Source organism: Myxine glutinosa, chromosome 7 (assembly GCF_964187855.1).
Source record: "Myxine glutinosa chromosome 7, kmMyxGlut1.1, whole genome shotgun sequence".
In the NCBI taxonomy this organism is placed as follows: Eukaryota; Metazoa; Chordata; class Myxini; order Myxiniformes; family Myxinidae; genus Myxine; species Myxine glutinosa.
In genome coordinates, this window is record NC_136267.1 from 85095610 (window position 1) to 85121289 (window position 25680).

At 43.1% G+C, this 25680-nt stretch overlaps 2 protein-coding genes across 5 annotated transcripts in view; one reads left to right on the forward strand and one right to left on the reverse strand.

Annotated features, from left to right (window-relative positions):
• LOC137431372 (uncharacterized) overlaps positions 1 to 25680 on the forward strand; it is a 67197-nt gene that overhangs the window by 20506 nt on the left and 21011 nt on the right. For both annotated transcript variants that reach the window (XM_068122624.2, XM_068122625.2), the window contains exons 2-7: positions 2416 to 2563; positions 18001 to 18155; positions 19658 to 19696; positions 20166 to 20263; positions 23776 to 23856; positions 23961 to 24116. In XM_068122624.2, coding sequence (XP_067978725.2) covers positions 2416 to 2563; positions 18001 to 18155; positions 19658 to 19696; positions 20166 to 20263; positions 23776 to 23856; positions 23961 to 24116 — 677 coding nt within the window. The remainder of the gene's footprint in view (positions 1 to 2415; positions 2564 to 18000; positions 18156 to 19657; positions 19697 to 20165; positions 20264 to 23775; positions 23857 to 23960; positions 24117 to 25680) is intronic.
• On the reverse strand, positions 9155 to 24045 carry LOC137431371 (uncharacterized). 3 transcript variants are annotated; one of them, XR_013624111.1, is made up of 4 exons: positions 23939 to 24045; positions 17972 to 18040; positions 10380 to 11746; positions 9322 to 10216 (listed from the first exon to the last, which is right to left on the reverse strand). XR_013624111.1 is itself a non-coding variant. In XM_068122623.2 (2 exons), the coding sequence occupies exons 1-2, from the start codon at positions 10676 to 10678 to the stop codon at positions 9682 to 9684; spliced, it is 834 nt and encodes a 277-aa protein (XP_067978724.1). In that variant the 5' UTR covers positions 10679 to 10988; the 3' UTR covers positions 9606 to 9681. The 3 variants fall into 3 exon arrangements, 1 of the variants encoding a protein (XP_067978724.1); XR_013624112.1 differs by lacking the exons at positions 17972 to 18040; positions 23939 to 24045 and adding an exon at positions 15654 to 15899 and having other exon boundaries at positions 9155 to 10216; XM_068122623.2 differs by lacking the exons at positions 17972 to 18040; positions 23939 to 24045 and having other exon boundaries at positions 9606 to 10216; positions 10380 to 10988.

The window sequence follows — 25680 nt, forward strand, 5'->3', positions numbered from 1 at the left end:
TTACGTCTCATGTCATTACGGCGGTACGGCGGCTGACTCTCCACTCTCCGCCATTTTGATTTATATGCCGTTCATGCTGAACATATCGACGAACCTGTCATATATCACAATCGCCATGTTCTACCTTTACGTTTTTCATTCAGTGGGAAACACAAACAAACCGATTGTTAAAATGACCATCAAATAGCAAAAGCATCGGCGTTACGTCTCTTCCAACAAAACTGTACGTACCCAACCCTTGTGGGGTATAATCTAGATTACAGTAGATCTTCCCTCTATTCTGTAATTAAAAACTTACCTCATGGTCACGGATGTCTGGATTCCTCCAAATTTCTTTGTTTAATGTTATAATCAGCATTAGCGACTGTTTAAAAAGCTAATCAGGTGTGTTTGTGGTTTGTAATATATTATACAAAGCAAGCTACGCCGCTGTTATACTTTCGGTCTTGTTTTGACAAAAGTAGGTATTTTGAGAAACTAGAAACACCTGAACCCTCACGAGCAGGATGACCAAGAGCTAATGTCGCTGTAAACATGGAAGGTAACACTTCTGTTCATGCTGATCACTAAAAACATGAACAGCCTGGAAACCGAGGGAAGGACGGATAGTGTGTGCGCTTCATCAACATGTGCGCCTCTACACAAGCACATGGGCTATGGCTGTAAAATGCTCACACACTGCTCAATGCCTGGGGGGAAATGAAGGATGCATGAGGGAAGGAAGGAGGGAGAGAATGAAGAAGAATGAGTGATCCCAGGTCAACAATCCCATATTTAAACCAATGGATACCAGTCGGACATTTATGTGGCTCTCTATTGGAAATCACGGTTTCTATTGGTTTCGAAAGGAACCAGTAGAGTTTCCAGTGGAAACCGAACCAGATTCGGTTGAAACCAATAAAAACCATTAGATGCACCTGGTATGAAACCAATAGAAACCAATAGGAACCTTTAAGTTAAACTTGTCCTGGAGAAACCATTAGAGTTAACAGGTCTGAAAACCCACAAACCAAACAAAATACTTTCATTATATTTTGTTATAAACAAACGCAAAACACACAGTTCCATATTTCATTGAGTTTTAGCCATGTTCTTCATAACAGGGTTTCCCCAGGAGTCAATCAATGTAAGTCGTTTACCATCCAGGAGCCAGATAGCTCAGATGGCAGAGCACAGGTATAGATCACGAGAGTACCTGGGTTCAATTCCCACTCCTGGCCATGTAATTTTCCTACATATCTCGATTGGTTATTTCTAATCCTGTTCATTTATATATTGGTATTCTATAGTTCTCCTACTTGTCCCATTGACCTATTGGTATTCTATCGGTTGCAGTTTCCCAAACTGGTCTGCCCATTAACCTACTGGTTTTTTACTGGTATTTTCTACTTGTGTATATATGTGTGTGTGTATGTATGTATATATATATATATATATATATATATATATATATATATATATATATATATATACTAATGCACATTGTGTAAGCAATTACAAACCATGTTTTGGTACACACTAGAAGCTTTATGATTATATGCGATCATCACCGACCTGATGCGAGATATAAATTTAGATTATATATATATATATATTACTGACACGTTTACAGTTGTATGTAAATTTTCACTGAGATTTTCATTTCAGAGTTTACAGTTATATAAATTACGATTTTCAAATGCTACATATCGATTGAGGTTTTTTTTAACGGACGCATTTATCCGATCTGATATTTTTTTGAAATAAGTGATTCTTCACCATTGAGAGATAGATAGGACCAAAAATAATATTTTTTCTTGTTTTTGTTGTCCTCTTCCCTTTATAAGGGGCGAGGTCCAATGGCACCAAGCTCCTCCTTTCTTGCTTTGACCACAATGCTTAGTCCTCCACTCCCCTCTGTCCTCAGCCAACTATCTCTCCTCTCCAACCACCCCCCACCTAACTTGCATCCCTCTTCAACAATATATAGCAAGATATTTCAAAAGGTTGTGAAGGGATTCGGACGAAACTTGGTGGACATGTTGGTTGTGTGACGAGAACGAATTGATTCGATTTTAGTGAAGATTCGAATGAAGATCCGGATTCTATAATTTCTAAAGTTATTCTTCACAATTGAGAGGTGGCGCAAAAAACGACATATCGCATGACATCTCATAGCAGAGAGGGTGGAGCCGTGATGGAGTTCATGGCCATCAGATAATGTGCAGGTTATGTGTTGAGAGAAAAGTTAATGATGGGGTGAAACTTGTGATTCTGATGATTGCTCTAGATTGCTTTTAATTTTATATTTGTAACGAGTTTTGCACACTCGTAACATGCGTCACAATGGAGGGTGAATATATAGTGCAAACCTTTGAGATGGCATATCCGCCGGTGCGGTGCTTTAACTCATGTTGTATCCCCATCACCCGACAGTCCATGAGATGACCAGACCGACCGAAGAAGATGGCAATTCCCAGTTGGCACAGCAGCTCTCTCTCCTGAGTGAGGCTGAGAGAAAGCACGTGCTGATGGTGTTACACAGAGACGAAGACCTTCGGCAGCACGAGGAGCGACGACCTAAGTGGGAATAACACTTTAACGTCTCTTCATTCTGTAACCATCACGTTTGAACACACTCACTATAACTTTCACACTTGTCGTTTGTCCCTCTCTTTTCTCATCTGTGGAACTGCATGCCTTTCTCTTTTTATATCGAGATAATCCCTCCAGGATTTCGAAATTGTTTCTTACCTCCACCTCATGGTCTCTCCCATTCCTACCTCTCAATTTTCTTTGTCATACTCACTGAGTCGTCCTCCCCCAAGAGTCTCCTCGAGCTGGGTGTATCCTTGTGGTCTTGTCCTGTTTTCCCTTCATCCACTGTTATTCTGCTCTTCCATGAGCCTTGGCATCTGAATTGAAAATGAATCACAAATGTGTGGGAGATTTGGGGTCATCGAATCAACAAAGTCAGTGCAGTGGTCTATTCTGGGGGTAGATTCTGGATCAGTTCTTTCTTCTCCAAATCACTATGACTTGTGATATTTACCTACGCCACCGAAGGTGGACAGAAGTTGTTTTCACCTGTTTCGTTCTCTGTTTGTGAACAGGATATCTCAAAAGGTTATGAACTGACTCGGACAAAACCTGGGGGACAGGTTGAGTGTGTGACAAGGAAGAAATGATTCAATTTTGGCGAAGATCCGAATCCGGGTTCGGATATTTTTCAATTTTCCAAATATTTTTTCACCATTGAGAGATAGGGCCAAAAACGATAGATAACACGATATCTCAAAAAGTTGTGGACGAATTATGACAAAACTTGGTGGACGAGTTGGTTAGCTGACAAGAACAAGCTGAATAGATTTTGCTTCAGGTCCAAATCCAGATCTGGCCTATCAGTGGGGTACAAAACATCAACTGTTCAGCCTGGCGAAGGTATGTTTTCTACCCAATGCCCTTCTAGAAATGATCATGTAATATGACCTCAGGTGGGAGGGGAGGGATGTTCCTGAGCTACTTTCCACACAACTTGCACGCTTGTATTGCTGCCAAAATTTCCTCATTCCTTTTCGTGTCTAACCAGTTTTTGTTCCAAGCATCTGCAAAACAGCTCAAAACTCTCAAGTCACTTGACAGCTTCTTTCACCAGCCTGCATACATTGGCACCACACTACATATCAATCTATTTTCTTCATCTATATTGTTATGGATTCCAGACGACGGCGCTCCCCTTACCAAGGGGGGTTAACCCCTTGTCCTGTATACTGGCCGTCGCCGATCCCGGGGGTATGACGTCACGCCCGGTCAGCGCTGGATAGGGTATTAGGCCTATCCGTCCTATGACCTAAGTACCAGCGCATCTCGGTACGCAAGGAGGTACTCCCGCCCGTGCCGCAGTGTAATTGATGGATTGCGCCGAGCGAAGCGAACTGCGGCACGAGCCATTTATCAAGAGACTAAACCCGATTGCGAAGCGTTGGCCACAATCGCACCACAGGTACTCAATGGGGGAAATCACAAAGACGATCGGATGTGAATGAAGAAGCCAAAGGTAGGAAAGAACAGATATTTATTAACTACTATTTACACAAACCAAAGAAGAGAAAAGAAGAACGAAGTAATTTGCAGGGAAGAGGAAGAAGCAGATACACAGGGCAATCCTTAGCTTATACAGGCTTAACTTATACCCCAGGGACAGCACGAACAGAACAAACTCACGTACACAAAGGGGGAATCTAAGGCAGGAATGAATGGCTGGAAGGAGAAGAAGGGCAGACGGTCCAAAGAGCGGGCAGCCGGGAGGTCCGGGGGAGGTCCTGAATGTCCACTCACCGCGTAAGTGGACGTTCAGGTCCGCGTGCACGCAATTGTTCTTGTTCAGAGTGCGAAAAACCCCGGTCGTCAGCCTCTTCGCGCGTCTTTCTTTTGTTCAGCTGGATCACACCTTTCTCTGTTCTCAGCTGGATCACACATCTCCCATCCTGGTGAAAAGGCTTGCGCGTGCGCTTATATTGCGCCTGGTGCGATCAAGCCGCCGGCCTCCAGGACACGCCTATCGGTTAGCTCACCTCGGCTCTGGTTGGCTCGCGAGGACTCTTTGGCTCCACCTTTGATGACGAGGTGCAGGCCACGCCCGTAATGTCACTCCTCCCCTTCTTCTCCGAGATTACCTCGTGTTCAATGGAGTTTGGGGCGATGATGATGCCAAAAACAACCACCCAATGCAACGGTGGCGAACGCCGCCGTACTGGCACTTGGAGGCCACGGCGATATTGTAGGGGTTCTATCTTATTTCATTTGGTGCAGCGCAAGGTCAACTAGTGGAGACACAGCCTTAAACTGATAACACATAATAATGAAATAACTATTGAGAAGGTCCTATGGTTTTCTACGTGTGTGCGATGGACTAACTAAAGGACGACCTTTGACCTTTACAACAACGAATGGAGGTATTTACAAAGAATCATTACATTATTTACAAGGGGGTATATTTACAATCAATTACGCAAAGTGCACGGTTTCCCAAATCCGTTACAATATATATAAAAGAAAGTTTTTGTTTGTTTGTTTGTTTGTTTGTCTGCGCAAGCTAATCTCCTGAATGGTGAAAAATAGGAGGAAACCTCTAATACAAAAAATGTCGGGACGGGCCCCGGGAAGGTTTTAGGCTAGGGGGCGAGACCGGTCGAGGCCGCTTCGGCCGGGCTGGGCCCATTTCGCAATTAAAAGCTGAGCTGAATTATAGTAGTCGATCTTCTACGGCTGCGAGTAAAAGCTGAATTATAGTAGTAAATTCATTCAAAAAGAACTGAAATGTCGGGACAGGCCCCGGGAAGGTTATAGGCTAGGTGGCGAGGCCGGTCGAGGCCGCTTCGGCCAGGCTGGGCCCATTTCGCAATTAAAGGCTGAGCTGAATTATAGTAGTCAATCTTCTACGGCCGCGAGTGAAAGCTGAATTATAGTAGTAATTCATTCAAAAAGAACCTGGGCAACGCCGGGTGCTTTCGGCTAGTCTATATATATGTTGGAACCCATCTGTGGATCGGTCCCATCGGCCGATGGGTCTGACCCATCTGTGGATGCACGAGAAATGACAATGCAGACCCATCGGCCGATGGGTCTGCGCCATCTGCGGATGTGTTGTTCACCTTGAAGGAATGTGTATGCATCAATGGTGGATGAGTATGTTTATTTGAACCTAAAAATAAGCAATTGATGTCATAAATGTTTATAAAGCAGTCCGTGACATGTGGTTTGTCGATAACCGTTTGTCGATAAGATAAAAATAAGATAATGTCGCTCCATTTAAAAACGCTGGTCTACTTCGCTGGTGGCACTGGCAGACTCAGCTCTCCATTGTTTATATAGCAATTCCTGGCATGCCTTAATCACCCCAAAGCCAGACGTAGTGCGGGATGTAATTCCAATGACATCCCGTAGTGCGGGATGTAATCCTACCACATGTAATTCTAATGACTGTGTACCTGATTGAAGAGCACCATTCTGTCAACACATTCCTTCAAGGTGAACAACACATCCGCAGATGGCGCAGACCCATCGGCCGATGGGTCTGCATTGTCATTCCTCGTGCATCCACAGATGGGTCAGACCCATCGGCCGATGGGACCGATCCACAGATGGGTTCCAACATATATAAAAGAAAGTTTTTGATTGTTTGTTTGTCTGCACGCGCTAATCTCCTGAATGGTGAAAGATAGGAGGAAACCTCTGAAACAAAAAATGTTGGGACGGGCCCCGGGAAGGTTATAGGCTAGGTGGCGAGGCCGGTCGAGGCCGCCTCGGCCAGGCTGGGCCCATTTCACAATTAAAAGCTGAGCTGAATTATAGTAGTCAATCTTCTACGGCCGCGAGTAAAAGCTGAATTATATTATAGTAGTAAATTAACGAAATGCGGCCGCGGCCGGATAGTCAAACTCCGCTGCTTCGCAAGGCCGTGTTTTATTCCTTTTGTAGTACAGAAGATTAAATTCAATTCATTCAAAAAGAACCTGGGCAACAACCGGGTGCATTCAGCTAGTATACATACATACATACATATATATATATATATATTGTTACAGATCTCGGTTTCAGCACTCCCCTTACCGAGGGGGGTTTAATCCCCTCGTCTTTTAAGCTGGCCGTCCGAGTCCTGGAACTATCTTGCCACTTCCGGTCAGCGCTGAATAGGGTAGTAGGCCAATTATTCCTGTGACCTAAGTACCAGCGCCTTCCGGTAAGCGAGGAAATGAGCCCCGCCCGAGCCGCGACTGTAATGGACACGCCAAGCGAAGCGAGCCACGACTCAGGCCGTTAACAAGTGACTAAACCCGATTATAAAGCGTTGGCCAAATCGTGCCACAGGTATTCAATCGAAAGAAAAGACTAAAGCGATCGGGGAAGAATGAAACCAAAAGGGTAAGAAATAACAGACATTTATTAATTATTTACAAAACCAAAGAAACCAAAGGAGGAACGAAAGCAATATACAGAAGAAGAAGAAGACACAGGGCAAGCCTTAAAACAGTCTTAATTATTAACGTCCAGACAGAACAAACACAGACTTACATGAAAGGGGAATAGCAGGCAGGAATCACTGGAAGAAGGAGAAGGTCCAGGTGGGACAACAGGGCTGGAAGGTTCGGCAGGGTACAGCAAGGAGATCCGCTCCAGGTCCACGCTCCGGGCTGGAAGCGAGCAGCCAGCGGCGGGTACACGTAGTCGTTGCACCGGTAGGGCTTTTTGAAGCAGCTTGTCACAGAGCTCCGCGCAGCTTCCTCTCTCTCAGCCTTCTTCGTCCAACTCTCTTCCAACTCGTACCTTCTCACCGACTCTCCAAGCAGTCCCTTGCAGTCGCTTTTATTGCTTGTGGCCGTATCAAGCCGCAGGCTCCGAGGGCACGCTTACCGGTTGGCTCACCGCGGTGCTGGTTGGCCGGTAAGGGCTTGCTGACTCCACCTCCGATGACGAACCGACTTGCCACACCTTGTTCTGGTGGCTCCTCCCCCTTCTTTCTCGGCCAGATCGCATGGCCAATGGCGGCTGGTGGGGAGTTAGAACACCACTCGCACTGCTTTTGAAGGGAAATTTGGCCTACTCTTATTAGATTAATGCAACGCAGATTCAACTACTGGGAACAGATCCTTAACTGAAACACATAATAATGAGATAACTACGAAGAGGTCCTATGGTTCGCTACGTGTTGTTCATGGACTAACTAGGGTGCGATCTTTAACCAGCCAATTGATGGGGATATCTACAGGGGGGGGCATTTATAAGGGATACATTTACTAAAATTTACGAGTGAAGGTTCTAAAAACCGTAACAATATATATATATATATATATATATATATACACCCCCCCTGCATCTCTCTACCCCTCTCACCCTCCCTCTCTCTGCTTCCCCCCCCCCCCCCAATGTACATCTCTCTCTCTCTCTCTCTCTCTCTCTCTCTCTCTCTCTCTCTCTCTCTCTCTCTCTCTCTCTCTCTCTCTCTCTCTCTCTCTCCCTCTCGCTCTCTCTCTACCTCCCTCTGCCCCCCAGCGTGCATCTCTGATGAGGTTCCTGGATTCGAGTCCCGGGTTGAGTCAGAATTTTTTCATACTAGCCCCAAGCAGGAAATTACTTCCTGTTTCTTAAAATTGTTAGATGAGTTCATCTTCAATGCACTTTCAAACTTGCATACACATACATACACTCACATCCGGGGTCTGTCTAGCAGGCACGTAAGGCATCGGCCATTATAAAGCTCACAGTGTTAGTGTGAGAAATCTCTGAGGATATCCCGGACACTCAATAGCTCAGTGGGCTGTCACCGCGTAAGTGATGAGGTTCTTTCACCAGCCTGCATACTTTGGCACCACACTACATATCAATCTATTTTCTTCATATATATATACCTTTCCCTCCCCACTCCCCCTCCTCTGCATCTCTGCATCTCTCTATCTCTCTCTCTCTCTCTGTCTCTCTACCTCTCTCTACCTCTCCCGACCTCTCTCTACCTCTCTCTCCCTCTCTCTACCTCTCTCTACCTCTCTCTCTCTATCTCTCTCTCTCTCTCTCTCTCTCTCTCTCTCTCTCTCTCTCTCTCTCTCTCTCTACCTCCCTCTGCCCCCAATGTGCATCTCTCTCCTCTCCAAGAGCGAGGCTCATAGAGGAGCAAATGTTTAACTAGGGAAGTAGGGCAACAATTGGGCACAATCAGCAAGGGTATTAATAAGCAGGAAAAGGAGAGAGAAATGGAGGAAACATTGAAACCAAACCAACAAGTTCGGTACTAAAGAGTTGATGGGGGGGGGGGGGGGTAATAAAGATAATGGGTCAGGATGGGGGAGGACACGACATAGAATGTACTGCTAGATTGAAGTCCTGGAGGGAAGACTGGAAAATAATGGTTTCTGGAAGGCAGTTCCATAGACTGGAGAACTCAAAAGCAAAGGAGTAGAGGTGTGCAGTCAGGCCGGATTTTAAAAGCGGCAGCGGAAGGGGTTACCGGAAGAACATGTATATCCTACAATAGATGGGGAGGGTCAAAGGACTAAGAGAGCAGAAGGAGCAATATCCATCTGAGAATAAACAATATAAAACAGAGAGTCCACCATCCTGTCTGCGATGTGAAAGCAACAGGCCTTATCACAGGAGATTCCAATAAGTGTGTGTGTGTGTGTGTGTGTGTGTGTGTGTGTGTGTGTGTGTGTGTGTGTGTGTGTGTGTGTGTGTGTGTGTGTGTCTATGTGTTACACATTTGCTCATGAAGTTGACATGACCACAAATATTTCACAGCCATTTCTGGAATGATTTAATCAGTATTTCTCCGTTCTAACATACGATAGTAAGGGCATTTTATGAGATATTTCACAAATCTGTTAACTAAATTGTTACCAAAAAATTTCTTCACCAATATGTTTGTAAAGGTGTGTAATAACATGTGTTAAAATGTTGAAGTTCAACTCCCGTGGGAAACCCAGAAAAAAAGCTGTTGAATTCGGGTACCGAAAAATTATTTTCGAGAATTTTTATTTTTTTTAATCGGCCCTTAAGTAACTTATGAGGGGTCAAATAAGGGTTTTTCATGATTCTGAGTTGATTGTTAACATTTATATTTTCACTTTTACATTTACACACAAAGTAGCTTTGATTTCACATACATATATAATACTCAAGAGTTATTTCTCATTCACAATGTCAGAAGTTTCAACAGTCATTGTCTATGTCTTCTTCAGACTCAACAACATCATGACTGCAGTTTCTGCATGTAATGCCATTACAGACTCCACAGGCCGAGATGCACGTGACCCCATTCTTCTTGCAGCTGCATCGCCGGTTGCTGCAATCTCCATGACAATTACAGCTCGTGAACTGCAATAGCTCCTCAGGAGCCGTGGGGTCCAGTGTTGGAACTGGCTCATACCCATGCACACCTATTGTCCATCCATAGTCACTGGGATTCAGAGACATGCTCTGTAGAAGGATCCAGTCCCGGGTCTGCAGGTAGGCACGGAGTGAATGTTGTGCAGCTGCACCCTCTGTTGGAGGTAGAGTCTCTGGTTTGATCACTCCTGCCGCTGCCTTCCTTGAGAACATGTTGTACCGAATTTCACCCAATGTAGTATCTCGTCCATGGTAAATGTACTTGAAAATCGCAGTACCAGCCTGAATCACTGTTTCCTTGGTGGCTTCTGTGTCAAGGAAGATGTCGATGTACTCAGCCGCGTCCCCTTCGCAAAACCTAAAAAAAAGCACCAGGTCTATGTCAAGTAAAGTATAATGTAAAACAGAAATAAAATTATTATTATTTTTAACATTTATACTATGATGACAATGATTATAATTATTATTATTAGTAGTATTAGTATTATTTGCCTACGTAATAGTAGTATTATCATTATTACCTGGCAAATAGAGTTGTTTTCCCATGACCAGCGATTGCAGAAACCGTATCACACCCCGTGAAGGCGTGACAGAAGAGCAGGTAGCTCTTCTGTGTTTCGGAGAGAGATTCTTTGATCTTTCGGACGTCATAAGAGCCGTTTGATGTGGTTAAGAAGAGTGGATGGTGGCTGTCTGAGCTATGGTGCACCAGCATTACCAGCACGTCTGCATCTTCTGCCCGCACCTGAAAATACCATGATCTGTTCATCGGTTTCCTCCACAATGGTGTCAAGAGTGCCAGAAGTATCTGGAACATCATCTCCACTCCTACTATTAAGGAAGCAGTATTTGTAGTTTTGTGTCTCCGTGTAAGACTCAGTGTATCCCAGCCGGTGGAACTTGTTGAGCATCCATTTTGACCCAAATCTATGATCAAGTTGTATGGCAAGCCCCATTTGGTGTGGCAATTCTCCAGACCGAGGTCGACAGGCCTTAATAAAATTCTGCCCCCAAACGGCAACTCTTTCGTCTGTCTTGACAATCGGTCTCAAGAACATCTGAAGGCTTGCAGGAGTAAGGGTTTTGTGTGAGGAGTGCAGGAGTGCAGGTGTGCAGGAGTAAGGGTTCATTACCCCATGCTCTAATTCTGAGTCTAACCATTCACAGAATTCAATAAAAACTGCCTCTCGCTCCTCATCAATACTCCTCTGTCCTCTCTTCCTTTTTCCTTCCTCATCAGTCTTGGACAAACTGTCACCTCTCGCAAACATAAGTTTGCATCGCAAATGGTACAGTGTTTCTTCTGCTACCAAGTCGTTGATCCCTTCCAGGCGTCCAGTGACTTCAGTGCCCCAGTCATCCCCGCGACTCCGTGCTGTCTTCAGCAAGCTTGCCTTCAGTGTACCTGCAGTCAAATTATCTGGCACTCTGTATTTCTTTCTAGCTTGTGCTGGATTATTTTTGTAGAGCTGGGCTGGTTGGTTGCAAAGAATGCATACATCCTTATACAGGAGGTCAACTGACTGTGATCTTCTAGAACTGCAGCCAGTTGATGAACTGAACTCACAAGTAGTGCGTCTTCTCTTCAACTTTGATGACTCTTTCTCTGCCTTTGATGCTTGAGCTGACTTCTTGGTGGTTGCAACAAAGTTGTTGTACAGATCATTTTTACACTTCTGGTGGTACCTCAGTTTTCCTTCCTTTTGAGCCTCCTTCATACGTTCCACACAGTAACATTTTCGACAGTTTCTGCTTGTTTCAATAAAGTTGAGTATCCCTTTGGAGTTGCCTGTATGAGCCTTTCAGCTGGTGTATCCGAGCGTGCACAGATGAAGCAATTGAGCACAGGTGGAGTAACGTCTTCATCCATATTGCTAGACTCCATGTCCTGCAAAGTAGAAAATGAGATATATTTAGAAATTATTTTTCCACAAAGGAGTGTGTGGTGAAATATAAATGTTAACAATCAACTCAGAATCATGAAAAACCCTTATTTGACCCCTCATAAATTACTTAAGGGCCGATTAAAAAAAATAAAAATTCTCGAAAATAATTTTTCGGTACCCGAATTCAACAGCTTTTTTTCTGGGTTTCCCACGGGAGTTGACCTTCAACATTTTAACACATGTTATTACACACCTTTACAAACATATTGGTGAAGAAATTTTTTGGTAACAATTTAGTTAACAGATTTTCATATGTTTCCCTTATACTAGAGTAGCTCATGGTGGTTGAGTATGCACTTTATTGTACAGACCTAAACTCTTCAGGAATCCACTAATTGAAGGTCCAGGAACAATATTTGGTTGGTAACACATTTGCCACTGACGGCGAAATAGCTGAAATGGCCACACCCCTTTTTGGGCCACGCCCCCTTTTTTGCCGTGACTGTATCTACAGAACCGTTGGACCTAGGAGGTTGCCCGACCACTCAAAATTTGCGCAATGGCCACATTATGGGGGGTCAGTAATACATTTTCATATCCAAAAGTCAATGGTTTTTAAGATAATTGCCAAAAACCGATTTCAACATGTTACGAACTACAATATTATTCGTAATTGTTCCTGTTCCTGTTCCTATTGTTCAATTACTTGATTCCTGAAGAGTCTAGACTAGACTAGAGTCTAGACTAGAGTCAAGACTAGAGTCTAGACTAGAGTCTAGACTAGAATTTAGTCTAGAGTCTAGACTAGAGTCTAGACATGGCTAGAAATTCCGGTCATGGGTGTTTTGTCGTTTCAGCTGTGCGGAGGTGCATGCCTTTGTTCTTCGGGTTTGGCCGGACAAACTATAGCAGATGGGGTACGCTGTTCCTTGAAGATTGCCTGGACCTACAAAGGAAGTTCCCGGGTATCTACAGATGCTTTACAGATGGTGGATGGGTGATGTACCACACTACCCGACAAGGCAGTGCAGTAGGATTTGACATGGCACTCGAGAAGTGTTACAATAAACCCGCCAAGGTTGCTGGAGGTATCATTGGGATGACCAGACAGAAAGAAGCAGTAGCCTTATGGAATCTCCTAAAGCATGAGAAAGATCTTCATGTGGCACAGCTGCTGGAATGGTGCAACTTGGGAGACAAAGATGACAGTGAGCTGAGCCTACACCATGAGTTCAATCCAAGTTCTACGAAGATTGGCCATGTTCGTGCAAAGGCCCTTCTGGATTACATAAAATCCATCAACAATCCGTTCGACGCTGGAATCAGACTTCAGAACATCTCTACTGGAGCTGACATTCCCCAGGAGGTTGTCGACGGATTACTTGAATGCCTGGAAATTGGTGAGAAGAGTTATGAAGAGTTTGTTGAGACCAGATTTCAGGATAAGGAGAAGCACCTACATGATACAATCCCTACCAACCGCAAGACTGTTTTCGTGAAACGTACTTCTACTCCGTTCACAGCGAAGAAATCGATGGCGAAAAAGGATGCAGCGGAAACGGTTAGGTACATTGACTATGCTAGAGAAAGAGGGTACAGCATGCTAGAACTCCTGAAGTATGAATTGACCAGCACATCCCAGTTCCTCACCACTGAATGTAAAGATGGCATCAAATTGAAGAAGCCCGATAAAGCCTCCTTAGCCAGGGAACTTGTCAGTCGCCTTCCACAGGAGACGAGGAATGTAAAGAGTGACGCTCAGATGACAATAGTGGACTTCATGGCACTTGTGCGTAAACTACCGATGAAAAAGATGGGCCTTCACACATTCGGGGAATTGGCTGAGAGTCTTTCCAACAGGATTCTTGCTACAGGCTCCGTGTCCACAAGAATAGACATTATTTTTGATGTTTATCAAAAATCATCAATCAAGCAAATGGAACGGGCACAGCGAAGTTCCTCAGAACAAATCACAATCACCATTGGGTCTGACAATCAGAAACTCCCTGTCGATCTTGATATGTTCTGGAGCTCAATGTTGAACAAAGTTCGGTTGCAGGAGTATGTCTTCAAGTGGATGCTGCAGAATGTCGAGTCGGACAAGGAAATATTCTTTGGAGGAGTATATGGGGGTGAATGCAGGAAACTGTTAGCTGGCACTGAAACACAGATCGCAGAGCTCTCAAGCAACCAAGAAGAAGCCGACGACAGAATCATGTTCCATATTAATGATGGTGTTGTGAAACACGGGGTTCAATCAGTCTTGGTCGACTCGCCTGACACAGATGTCTTTGTCAACCTCATCTTCCACTTCAACACAACCTGGCAACTACAAAAGCTGTACGTGAAGCTTGGTAACCGGAAAACAAAGAAAACTGTACCAGTCCACATGTTGGTTGATCAACTGGACAACGGTTTGGTGTCGTGTCTCCCAGCCATTCATGCTCTCAGCGGTTGCGACAGTACCAGCAAGGTGGGTCCAAAGCTGTCTGGCCTGAAAGCATCCATCGATCTCTCCCTACTGGAAGGGTTTGGTGTAGAAGAACTGTCACCACAGATAACAAGCAATGCTGAAAAGTTCCTTGTGTCTGGATTAAAGAAGACCGACTGTTCCACTTTCGATGAATATCGATGGGAGCAGTACCACAACTCCAAGAAAGAACTGGACTTCAACCAGCTTGTGTGCTGTTCATCAACGCTACGAGAACACATAAAGCGAGCATTTCTTCAGTGTAAGATGTGGTTGCAAGCCCCAACTCCTGCCGTCACCAAACCAGATCCACTCCAGTATGGGTATGAAGCAACGGACGTTGGCATAACACCAGTGATACTGCCAGTATCGTGCAGGCCCGATGACCTGCCTCCTCCATGCAAATGCCCAAGAGCATGTATGAGTACCAAAACGTGCACTTGCAGAGACAGGAACATTAAATGTGTCACGTTTTGTGGCTGTAGTAAAGGCGAAAAGTGTAGAAATCCAAATAAGTAAATTCCAAAATAGGATGATGCAAAAGGTATAAGTGTCATATAATGTTGTGGCCTTGGTGGTATCATACAATTGTAGTTCGTAACATGTTGAAATCGGTTTTTGGCAATTATCTTAAAAACCATTGACTTTTGGATATGAAAATGTATTACTGACCCCCCATAATGTGGCCATTGCGCAAATTTTGAGTGGTCGGGCAACCTCCTAGGTCCAACGGTTCTGTAGATACAGTCACGGCAAAAAAGGGGGCGTGGCCCAAAAAGGGGTATGGCCATTTCAGCTATTTCGCCGTCAGTGGCAAATGTGTTACCAACCAAATATTGTTCCTGGACCTTCAATTAGTGGATTCCTGAAGAGTTTAGGTCTGTACAATAAAGTGCATACTCAACCACCATGAGCTACTAGAGTATTACTACGGGTGAGTATTTAGCAATGATGATGATGATGATGATGATGATGATGATGCAGATGGCACAATGATGTCTGTCTGAAGTGCGGATAACCTCTGTACTATGCTTCTCGGTGGTACACATGCTGTACTGTGTGACCCTGTTGTATGTACTGTGTGACCCCGTGGTACATATTGTACAGTGACCCAGTTGTATGTACAGGGTGAATCATAAGTCCCAGGAGTAATAACATATTACAGTAATAACAGTAATACATAATAACAGGAGTAATAATAACATATTACAGAAATACTACAATTACAATACCTCCTTAGACATCGAGTGCATCCGCATGATGTCCATCATTGTCACAGCACTAGATAATTTTTCTCTCCGTGCGGTGTGAAAACCGATGCAAAATACCATGTGTTATGGTGCCAAATGCTTCCTGAATGCGTTGTTTCAGTTCATCAACAGATGTCGTGGGATGTCCTGCAACCTTAGCTTTGACGTACCCCCACCGATCATACTCACACGTGGTTAGGTCAGGACTGCACGGTGGCCACAGTCACAAGCTGTCAACCTGTTTTCATGATCTGCATCTGACAATTCACAAATGGCAGTTGGTTTATATATGGTTTTATGAGGTCTTTCACTGTGCAACGTAACGATGAATACGAAACGCCCAACTCTGCAGAACGTCTCCGTAATGATTTTTTGGGAGGTCTGAGAACGGATGTTTTAATGTTTTGAATTCCCAAATCACAAATTTTTGGTCGTCCGCCGCGTTTGCTGTCAAGTACCCTTCCAGTCTGAATGCCTTTTTACAGTGCAGCCCATAGGGCAATGGCATCTGGAACAGCGTTTGTCTGTCCATCCGGTGTATGTACAGTATGTATGTGTGTCCATTCCGCCGGCATTTTGTGGGTTTATTCCCATTAAAATCCGTTTTCTCTGCAACCGTTGGTCCGATTGCCATGAAATTTTAACCATAGGAGCACCTCATTCTGTATAATTTTTTGAATGATAATTATGACATCATAGGTCACGCAGTACGGGCGCCATCTTGGAAACGCCAAAAAACTTTGCACATCTATATGTCCGAAACCACTCCATGGAAAAAAAATTTGAAAGGTGGCTCATTGGAAACTACTCCCCATGGGGATTAACATACCTTAATGATGATGTCATAGGTTCCTTCATTATGATGTCATAAATGGACAAATATAACGCTTGATCCGATCAGTAGGAAATGTTTTGAGCATGATCTAGGGATAGATTGGTCAAGAAAAATAAATTGATGTCATCAGTCATGTAGTTCAGTAGCCATATTTTTATGGCGTAGCCCATAGGGCAATGCCGCCGGACAGAGCGTTTGTCTGTCCATCCGGTGTATGTATGTATGTCCCTCCCAAACGCCCACCAATCAGAGCTGAGTATCTGGTCACATGACAGGGGATAGCAGATCCTCCACTCAGCAGATCGAAGCCTGGCTACGCCGTTGTTAAACTATCGGTCTTGTTTCCTAAACCCGCTGTCACACCTTGACGATTTAGCCAGCGTATGCTGACGTATCAAAATTGAGTGCTGGTGTGAGTCATACGCTGGCATACGTCGACAAATTTTGTGCATGCCGTGCATGCACAACCCGTGCATGCACAAAATTTGTCGACGTATGCCAGCGTATGACTCACACCAGCACTCAATTTTGATACGTCGGCATACGCTGGCTAAATCGTCAAGGTGTGACAAGGGCTTTAAGATGAAGATTTTATTTTGATGGTGCTGGCTTTCCAAAACAAGGGGGTGGGGAGGGGGAGGACAGGGGGTGGGGAGGTGGACGACAGGGGGTGGGGAGGGGAGGACAGGAGGGGGAGGACAGGGGGGAGAGGGGATGAGGGGGAGGACAGGAGGGTAGAGGTAGAGTGGTAGAGGTAGACAGGAGGGTAGAGGGGGGAGGGGGAGGACAGGGGGGGGGGGAGGTGGACGACAGGGGGGGGGGAGGTGGACGACAGGGGGGGGGGAGGTACATACTGTGCTGTGTGACCCAGTTATATATCCTCTATGGCACAGAGATCTGCAGAAGAAGGTTGCCCAGCAAAAAGATCCCTCCGTCCTGTTAGATCAGCACAATCCTTTGGGTAAACTCTATTGCTTCCTCTGCCACCATCCGTTCTGTCTGATAATTATCAACAAACGCTTTCTGTGCCGGGGCTGTCACTACTTCGTGTGTCGTGGATGTGCCACGCATAAAAACCACACTGGTTGTTGGCTCTGCTCCCAGTGCCAGAAACAATGGTGAGCACAGCTGCGCTGGGATAACGTCAGATAAGGTGGGCTAACCTCGAAAAAAACTCACTTTGGGAAAAAACACACAGTGGAGAGCAAGAAAAACCATGAGAGAAATTGGCAGCAATAGAAAAACCTCTGGATGAAGAAGAACCCCATTGAAATTTTTAACAAGAGGAAAAATCCCAAAAGTTTTCCCCAAATAATCTGTGTAAATGTGTCCCTTTTGTTCTTTTCATTTAAAATAGAATACATAGAATTTATTGTTTTATTTTAACGTTGTAGATTAATTTTACATGTGCAGTACAGTAGATATAGTAATACAAATAGCATTACGAACCACCGAGGTAGCACACACAGTACATACAACTGGGTCAAACAGTACAGTATGTACCACCGAGTAGCTCAGTACCTGCCAGGACATATCACTGGGAAATATACTGCCAAGGAAAGAGAGCACCCCATGCATTGTCGGTTCTCATGAGGTCTTCCTTTCCAGCACCGTCTTATGGAGAAATTGCAGACGTTGTGTGAGGTCTGTGGTACAACAAGGTTATACTCACGAGGTACTCTTACTGCTCTTTTGTTCCAGGTATTTTCATTCCACCTCATTAGAATGGTATTACAAGGTTCTGAAAAACAGGTTCAAACAGTCCACCAGCGTTAATGTCTCAACGATTTTATCACAACACCAACAACTACACCAACAACTACCAACTAAAGATCTTCACCAAGACCCAGCACCAGGCAAGTGGAAGTGGTGTGAAAGTGAAGTTGTTTATGTGCTGTGGTGAACTTTTCCTTATTTCTCAAAGAATAATTTCCCTGAATATGGGACAATAAAGATTTATTATTAATACAACTCGACAGGTAAAATATATCAAGTCATCATTGTGAAAGACAAGTTTAAAGAGGTACCTGAAGCTGTTACTGCAGAATTTTGTGTTTTACATATAAAGAGGGTTAAACCTTAAACCTTGTGGAATACCCCGGTGGCAGACAGAGTGGTGGGAGGCCAATGCAGCAGCAATGGAGCAGATAGGAACAGGTCGGTAGATCAGGGCATAGGGAAAGAAAACAAGAGTGAGAATTGCTTTGCAATACCATACATGTCCCCTACCGACCGATGTGATACACTACATGACCAAAAGTATGTGGACACCCAAACATCACACATCTTATTTCAAATTCATGGGCATTAATATGGATTTGGTCCCCCCTTTGCTGATATAACAGCCTCCACTCTTCTGGGGAGGCTTTCCACTAGATGTTGGAACATTGCTGCGAGGATTTGCTTCCATTCAGCCATGAGCATAGTGAGGTCCGGCACCGATGTTGGGCAATTAGGCCTGGCTCGCAGTCGGCGTTCCAATTCATCCCAAAGGTGTTTGATGGGGTTGAGTTCAGGGCTCTGTGCAGGCCAGTCAAGTTCTTCCACACTGATCTCGACAAACCATTTCTGTATGGACTTCGCTTTGGCACAGGGGCATTGTCATGCTGAAACAGGAAAGGGCCTTCCCCAAACTGTTGCCTCAAAGTTGGAAGCACACAATCGTCTAGAATGTCATTTTATGCTGTAGTGTTAAGATTTCCCTTCACTGGAACAAAGGGGCCAAGCACGAACCATGAAAAACAGCCCCAGACCATTATTCCTCCTCCATCAAACTTCGCAGTTGGCATTATGCATTCAGGCAGTTGTGTTCTCCTGACATCCACCAAACCCAGATTTGTCCGTCGGACTGCTGGATGGTGAGGCGTGATTTATCACTCCAGAGAACGCGTTTCCACTGCTACAGAGTCCAATGGCGGCGAGCTTTACACCACTCCAGCATGCTTGGCATTGCGCATGGTGATCTTCAGCTTGTGTGCGGCTGCTCGGCCATGGAAACCCATTTCATAAAGCTCCGGATGAACAGTTGTTGTGCTGACGTTGCTTCTAGAGGCAGTTTGGAACTCGGTAGTGAGTGTTGCAACCGAGGACGGACGATTTTTATGCGCTACGCGCTTCAGCACTCGGCGGTCCCGTTCTGTGAGCTTGCGTGGCCTACCACTTCGCGGCATAATAATCATATGGCCCCTGAGGGAAGATGTGGGCTCCACAGCAGCACAAAGACTCTAATGTCTGTTCTTCCTGACTATGCTCACCTTTAGCATGAGATATATTTTGATGATTCACTTTGTGTTGATTGAATGATTTAAATATTTTCTGGATTAGTAACACTGTCATTCACTTGTTTTATTGTCTAAAGATTCCTCTTCGCTGTGCAAGCCCAAAAGAATCCAGGCAGGTGAGCAATCTTTGGAAACTCTTTTGGAAATCAAGTCTTGTCATTATAAATCAGAATATCTGTACATTGTAATAATAAATGTGGTATGCTGCTCTGCACCCTCTGCTCTCTCTGAACTTCGCTCTCCAAGCCTCCCCACCCCCTCCTCCGTCCCACTCCTCCCTTTCCCTCCCCCTCCCCCACCTTAGCCCCTTCTGGTGAAACTCCCAAAATCCAGGATCATTGCTCCCCTCCACTTATTACTTCCTCTTTTTCCCACCTATGGATTCAAGTCTCTTCAATCTCATTCATCCCTCCAGGTTTTCAAGACAGCTGTTCACCACCATCTCAGATCATCCCCACCTTCCCCCTGAACCCGTTTTCTACCGCTGTTAAACCCCCCAATCCTACCTCTTTACACCCCCAATCCAAGTTTCCAGTTTTTCCTGATCCTGACAGTTTGCGTGTCTTACCTTGTTGTGCATTGCAGGTGAAAGCACAATGGGGGATTGGTCAAAAGCCATGCGCATGGCTGGAGAAGTCATACAAGAGACCCTCGAGAAGGGCGATTATGACAGTGAAAGCCAGGTGACACATCCGTTAATGTACCGTCATTGTGACTTGTGTTGCTCTGATCCGCACGCAAATCTTCACTTTACACCACTGACCTGTTTTCTACCGACACACCGTTTATAAAAAATGCTCTGCTCTCTAACTTTCCTTTTTAGTTCCTTTTAGTTCATTCGAGTCACCACAAGACCACAGTGAGGGCACCTCAATCCATTTTTTGACGTTTAATTTGCTCAGGAACTGCTCACACCAAATTGGTGTGCAAAGCATCACCTTCCTTCTCATTAGTGTTGTCTGGGTACTCGAACCTGGGGCCTACATAAAACCTTCATACTTCCTTAAACATATTACAGTGGTTCCTGATGGTGTACCCTCATCTTCAGGTTTTCTGTACCAATAATAACGTGGCAAATCAAAAGAAAAAGAGGAAATAGGTACAGGGGGTTAGAGGCACTAAATTAGGGATTATCTGAACAGGTGGGTGTGGAGAAGATAAACAGGTAAATTGTGGAGAATCTACCATATAAAACACAATGTGTGTGTATGTGTGTATGTGTGTGTCTGTCCCATTCATAAGGGAAGGTTTTAAAGGCTTTGAGTAGTGCTTTAGGTAGGATTTGAGTGGGGGGGTTTAATGGGCAATCTTTGAACACGACTGTGTGTCCACCTAAAATGTGTCCACCTAAAATTACAAGGACCTAAAAGACTGAGAATCCAAAAGACCCCCAAGGACCCCGAAGACCCAACGGACCCCAAACACACAAAATAGCTGAAGACCCAAAATACCCTGCAGACTGTTAAAGAAACAAAAGGCCATGAAGACCCAGCAGACCACAAGTACCCAGAAGACCCCAAGGACTCTGAAGACACAAAATACCCCGAAGACCCAAAAGACTGAAAAGACCCAAAAGACTGAAAATACCCTGAAGAACCAATGGACCCCAAAGACCCAAAATAACCTGAAGACCCAAAATACCCCGAGGATCCAAAAGACCCCAAGGAGCCAAAAGACCCCAAGGACACAAAATACCCCAAGGATTCCGAAGACCCAAAAGAAGAGTAGTTATGCCTCATACATTGGAATTGTAGACGGTGGCTTGTAAACTGAGCCTCAAGGTCGGTGTACAGAAGCGGTATTTTTTAAATCACAATAAATACAAGGCACATGGAGGTGAAATTTGCTGCACATGATGTGCAATGTGCGCAGAGTAAAACGAGTATTCATTTACGTCTCTATGATGTCTAACAAATAAAGATGATATAAGCACACCTGACACTAGGCCCAGACTTCAGACTTTGGCATGCTCACTTGACTGCACTGTCAAATAAACTGTTCCAACCCGTCATTTTTGACAGACTTCGTACTAGGTATATATAAACAGGTATAATTTGAAATCCATAAACAGGTATATTGTGGAGTATATTAAACAGGTATATTGTGGAGTATATTGAACAGGTAGAATGTGAAGTATATACACAGGTAGATTGTGGAGTGTATTAAACAGGTAGAATGTGAAGTATATACACAGGTAGATTGTGGAGTATATTAAACAGGTAGAATGTGAAGTATATACACAGGTAGATAGTGGAGTATATTAAACAGTTAGATTGTGGAGTATATACACAGGTAGATTGTGGAATATATTAAACAGGTAGATTGTGGAGTATATTAAACAGGTAGATTGTGAAGTATATTAAACAGGTAGATTGTGGAGTGTGTTAAACAGGTAGATTGTGGAGTATATTAAACAGGTAGATTGTGGAGTATATTAAACAGGTAGATTGTGGAGTATATTAAACAGGTAGATTGTGGAGTATATTAAACAGGTAGATTGTGGAGTGTGTTAAACAGGTAGATTGTGGAGTATATATAAAGGGTAGATTGTGAAGTATATTAAACAGGTAGATTGTGGAGTATATTAAACAGGTAGATTGTGGAGTATATTAAACAGGTAGATTGTGGAGTATGTTAAACAGGTAGATTGTGGAGTATATATACAGGTAGATTGTGAAGTATATTAAACAGGTAGCTTGTGGAGTATATTAAACAGGTAGATTGTGGAGTATATTAAACAGGTAGATTGTGAAGTGTGTTAAATAGGTAGATTGTGGAGTATATTAAATAGGTAGATTGTGGATTATGTTAAACAGGTAGATTGTGGAGTATATTAAACAGGTAGATTGTGAAGTATATTAAACAGGTAGATTGTGGAGTATATTAAACAGGTAGAATGTGAAGTATATACACAGGTAGATTGTGGAGCATATTAAACAGGTAGAATGTGAAGTATATACACAGGTAGACTGTGGAGTATATTAAACAGGTAGATTGTGGAGTATATTAAACAGGTAGATTGTGAAGTATATTAAACAGGTAGATTGTGGAGTATATTAAACAGGTAGATTGTGGAGTATATTAAACAGGTAGATTGTGAAGTATATTAAACAGGTAGATTGTGGAGTGTGTTAAACAGGTAGATTGTGGAGTATATTAAATAGGTAGATTGTGGAGTATGTTAAATAGGTAGATTGTGGAGTATATTAAACAGGTAGATTGTGAAGTATATTAAACAGGTAGATTGTGGAATATATTAAACAGGTAGATTGTGGAGTATGTTAAACAGGTAGATTGTGGAGTATATTAAACAGGTAGATTGTGGAGTATATTAAACAGGTAGATTGTGGAGTATATTAAACAGGTAGATTGTGGAGTATGTTAAACAGGTAGATTGTGGAGTATATTAAACAGGTACATTGTGGAGTATGTTAAACAGGTATATTGTTGAGTATACAAAACAGGTACATTGTGGAGTATATTAAACAGGTAGATTGTGGAGTATATTAAACAGGTAGATTGTGGAGTATGTTAAACAGGTAGATTGTGGAGTATATTAAACAGGTAGATTGTGGAGTATATACACAGGTAGATTGTGGAATATATTAAACAGGTAGATTGTGGAGTATAGTAAACAGGTAGATTGTGGAGTGTGTTAAACAGGTAGATTGTGGAGTATATTAAATAGGTAGATTGTGGAGTATATTAAACAGGTAGATTGTGGAGTATATTAAACAGGTAGATTGTGGAGTATGTTAAACAGGTAGATTGTGGAGTATATTAAACAGGTAGATTGTGGAGTATGTTAAACAGGTATATTGTGGAGTATATTAAACAGGTAGATTGTGGAGTATGTTAAACAGGTAGATTGTGGAGTATATTAAACATGTAGATTGTGGAGTATGTTAAACAGGTATATTGTGGAGTATATTAAACAGGTAGATTGTGGAGTATATTAAACAGGTAGATTGTGGAGTATGTTAAACAGGTAGATTGTGGAGTATATTAAACATGTAGATTGTGGAGTATGTTAAACAGGTATATTGTGGAGTATATTAAACAGGTAAATTGTGGAGTATATTAAACAGGTAAATTGTGGAGTATATTAAACAGGTATATTGTTGAGTATATAAACAGCACATCTCTCGCCAGGATAACAAACACGAGGATGCGTGTGTGTGTGATTGTGTCACAGGAGAAAAAAATAGAATTGCAGTTTCTAAAGGAACATCGTTTGGAGGTGACAGAAGAGCTCGCCACCACAATCTACCAACAGGTGATTCATTAATAGATCTGGTTCTGGTTATTGGCATTCACCACACATTGCTGACTGATTTGTGATGAAATACCTTTCTCACCTGGAAATCACCTTCCTCGCAGATTATAAACGAAAAGCACTATTCCCAAGAAGCCAGAGTCGTCGTCTCAGGAAAGCGTCGCCTTTCCATGCCCAGCACAGCCGTTGAGGAGATAGAGTACAGCAGTCAAGGGACTTGTTTTTTAAACTCTTTCCTTGGATATAGTTGCCACGTCCAGGTGGGTGATGACCCAGGGTTTTTAAATGGGGCTACACGGTTTATAAAAAGGTGTGGGTCAATACAGCCAGGAGGAAAACGCACAGTGCTGTATTTGGTGTATTTCATGTTAATTGGTTGTTGCCTTTCAACCATAAAGCAATCATCTTGTGTGATATGAACTGGTTTTACTTGATATAGATTCTGCAGACATTTTGATTCAAAAGTACTACTGTTACCCTCACGAACACGCCAACAGTAAGCCCTTCACACTCAGACACCAGAGGCAGAGCATCGGAGGAAGAATTAATATCTATCTCCCCAAGAACCCCAGCATTGTATACAATTTTAAAAAAAGTTTAAATCCACAGTTCCAGGTAATAATTAGAGGCCCAGAGTTATTTTCATCAACCTCAGTCCTGGGAAACAATGAATCAGCCTTGGGTTTGGCTTTGTCAGGTATGCATACACTAATTAAAAATAAAATACAAAAATATTATATATATATATATATATATTTGTGTGTGTATATATACATACTGCATGGCCAAAGTATGCGGACACACCTTCTAATTAGTGGATTTGGCTGGTTCAGCCACACCCATTGCTGACAGGTATATATATATATATATACATACTAGCTGAATGCACCCGGCGTTGCCCGGGTTCTTTTTGAATGAATTTAATCTTCTGTACATACAGTCACGTGAAAAAGTAAGTACACCCCATGTAAAGTTTTGACTTTTTCAACATATTTCAACATACAGCTATTTGATCTTCATTTCAAAAATATTGACAGATAAAGGTGGTATAATATAACAAATATCATGAAACATTTACATTTTGTAGTCCATTGTATAATTTAAATAAAAATAAATGCAAATTTCGCATGTGGAAGAAGTAAGTACACCCCTACATTTATCACTACTTCAAATACCTAAAATTAGAATCAGGTGCACCAGCTCAGGGTCAAGTGATTAGAACATCGTTGGAGAGGATCTTGGACGAACCTGTCTTATTTAAACCTCAGAAATTTAGTTTGGTTTGCTCTTTGTTGTTGAAGTGTGCGACGTCACCATGCCGAGATCAAAAGAGCTCTCTGAGGCCTTCAGAAAGGCTATAGATGCCCACGAGTCTGGGAAGGGATTTAAAAAGATCTCCAAACAATTTGAAATCAATCATTCGACTGTCTGGAAGATCATCTACAAGTGGAGAAGTAGGTATATACAGACTTGGCATTTAATATGGAATAATTTTTTTGTGGAGGTGAACTTACTTTTCAAGATGACTTAGAACCAAAAGTTCATTGGAATTATGTTGAAATTATTCTAGATTTTGTTAATGTGACCTTTAAAAGAAACAAAAACCACATTTGACATTTTGAAGCAAATAAATTGATCCTTGAAAGTGATGTAAACTGATATTGAACTCAATTCACGGACAGTACTGTGTTAAACTTCTGTACGTTTTCCAGAAGTATTTCTTTATTTTGCACATTCGCCAAATTTTTTTTTAACAAAAACAAAAGTTAAATTACGACTGGGATTATGGACAGTAAAATTACAGTTCAGTACGTCGTGTAACCC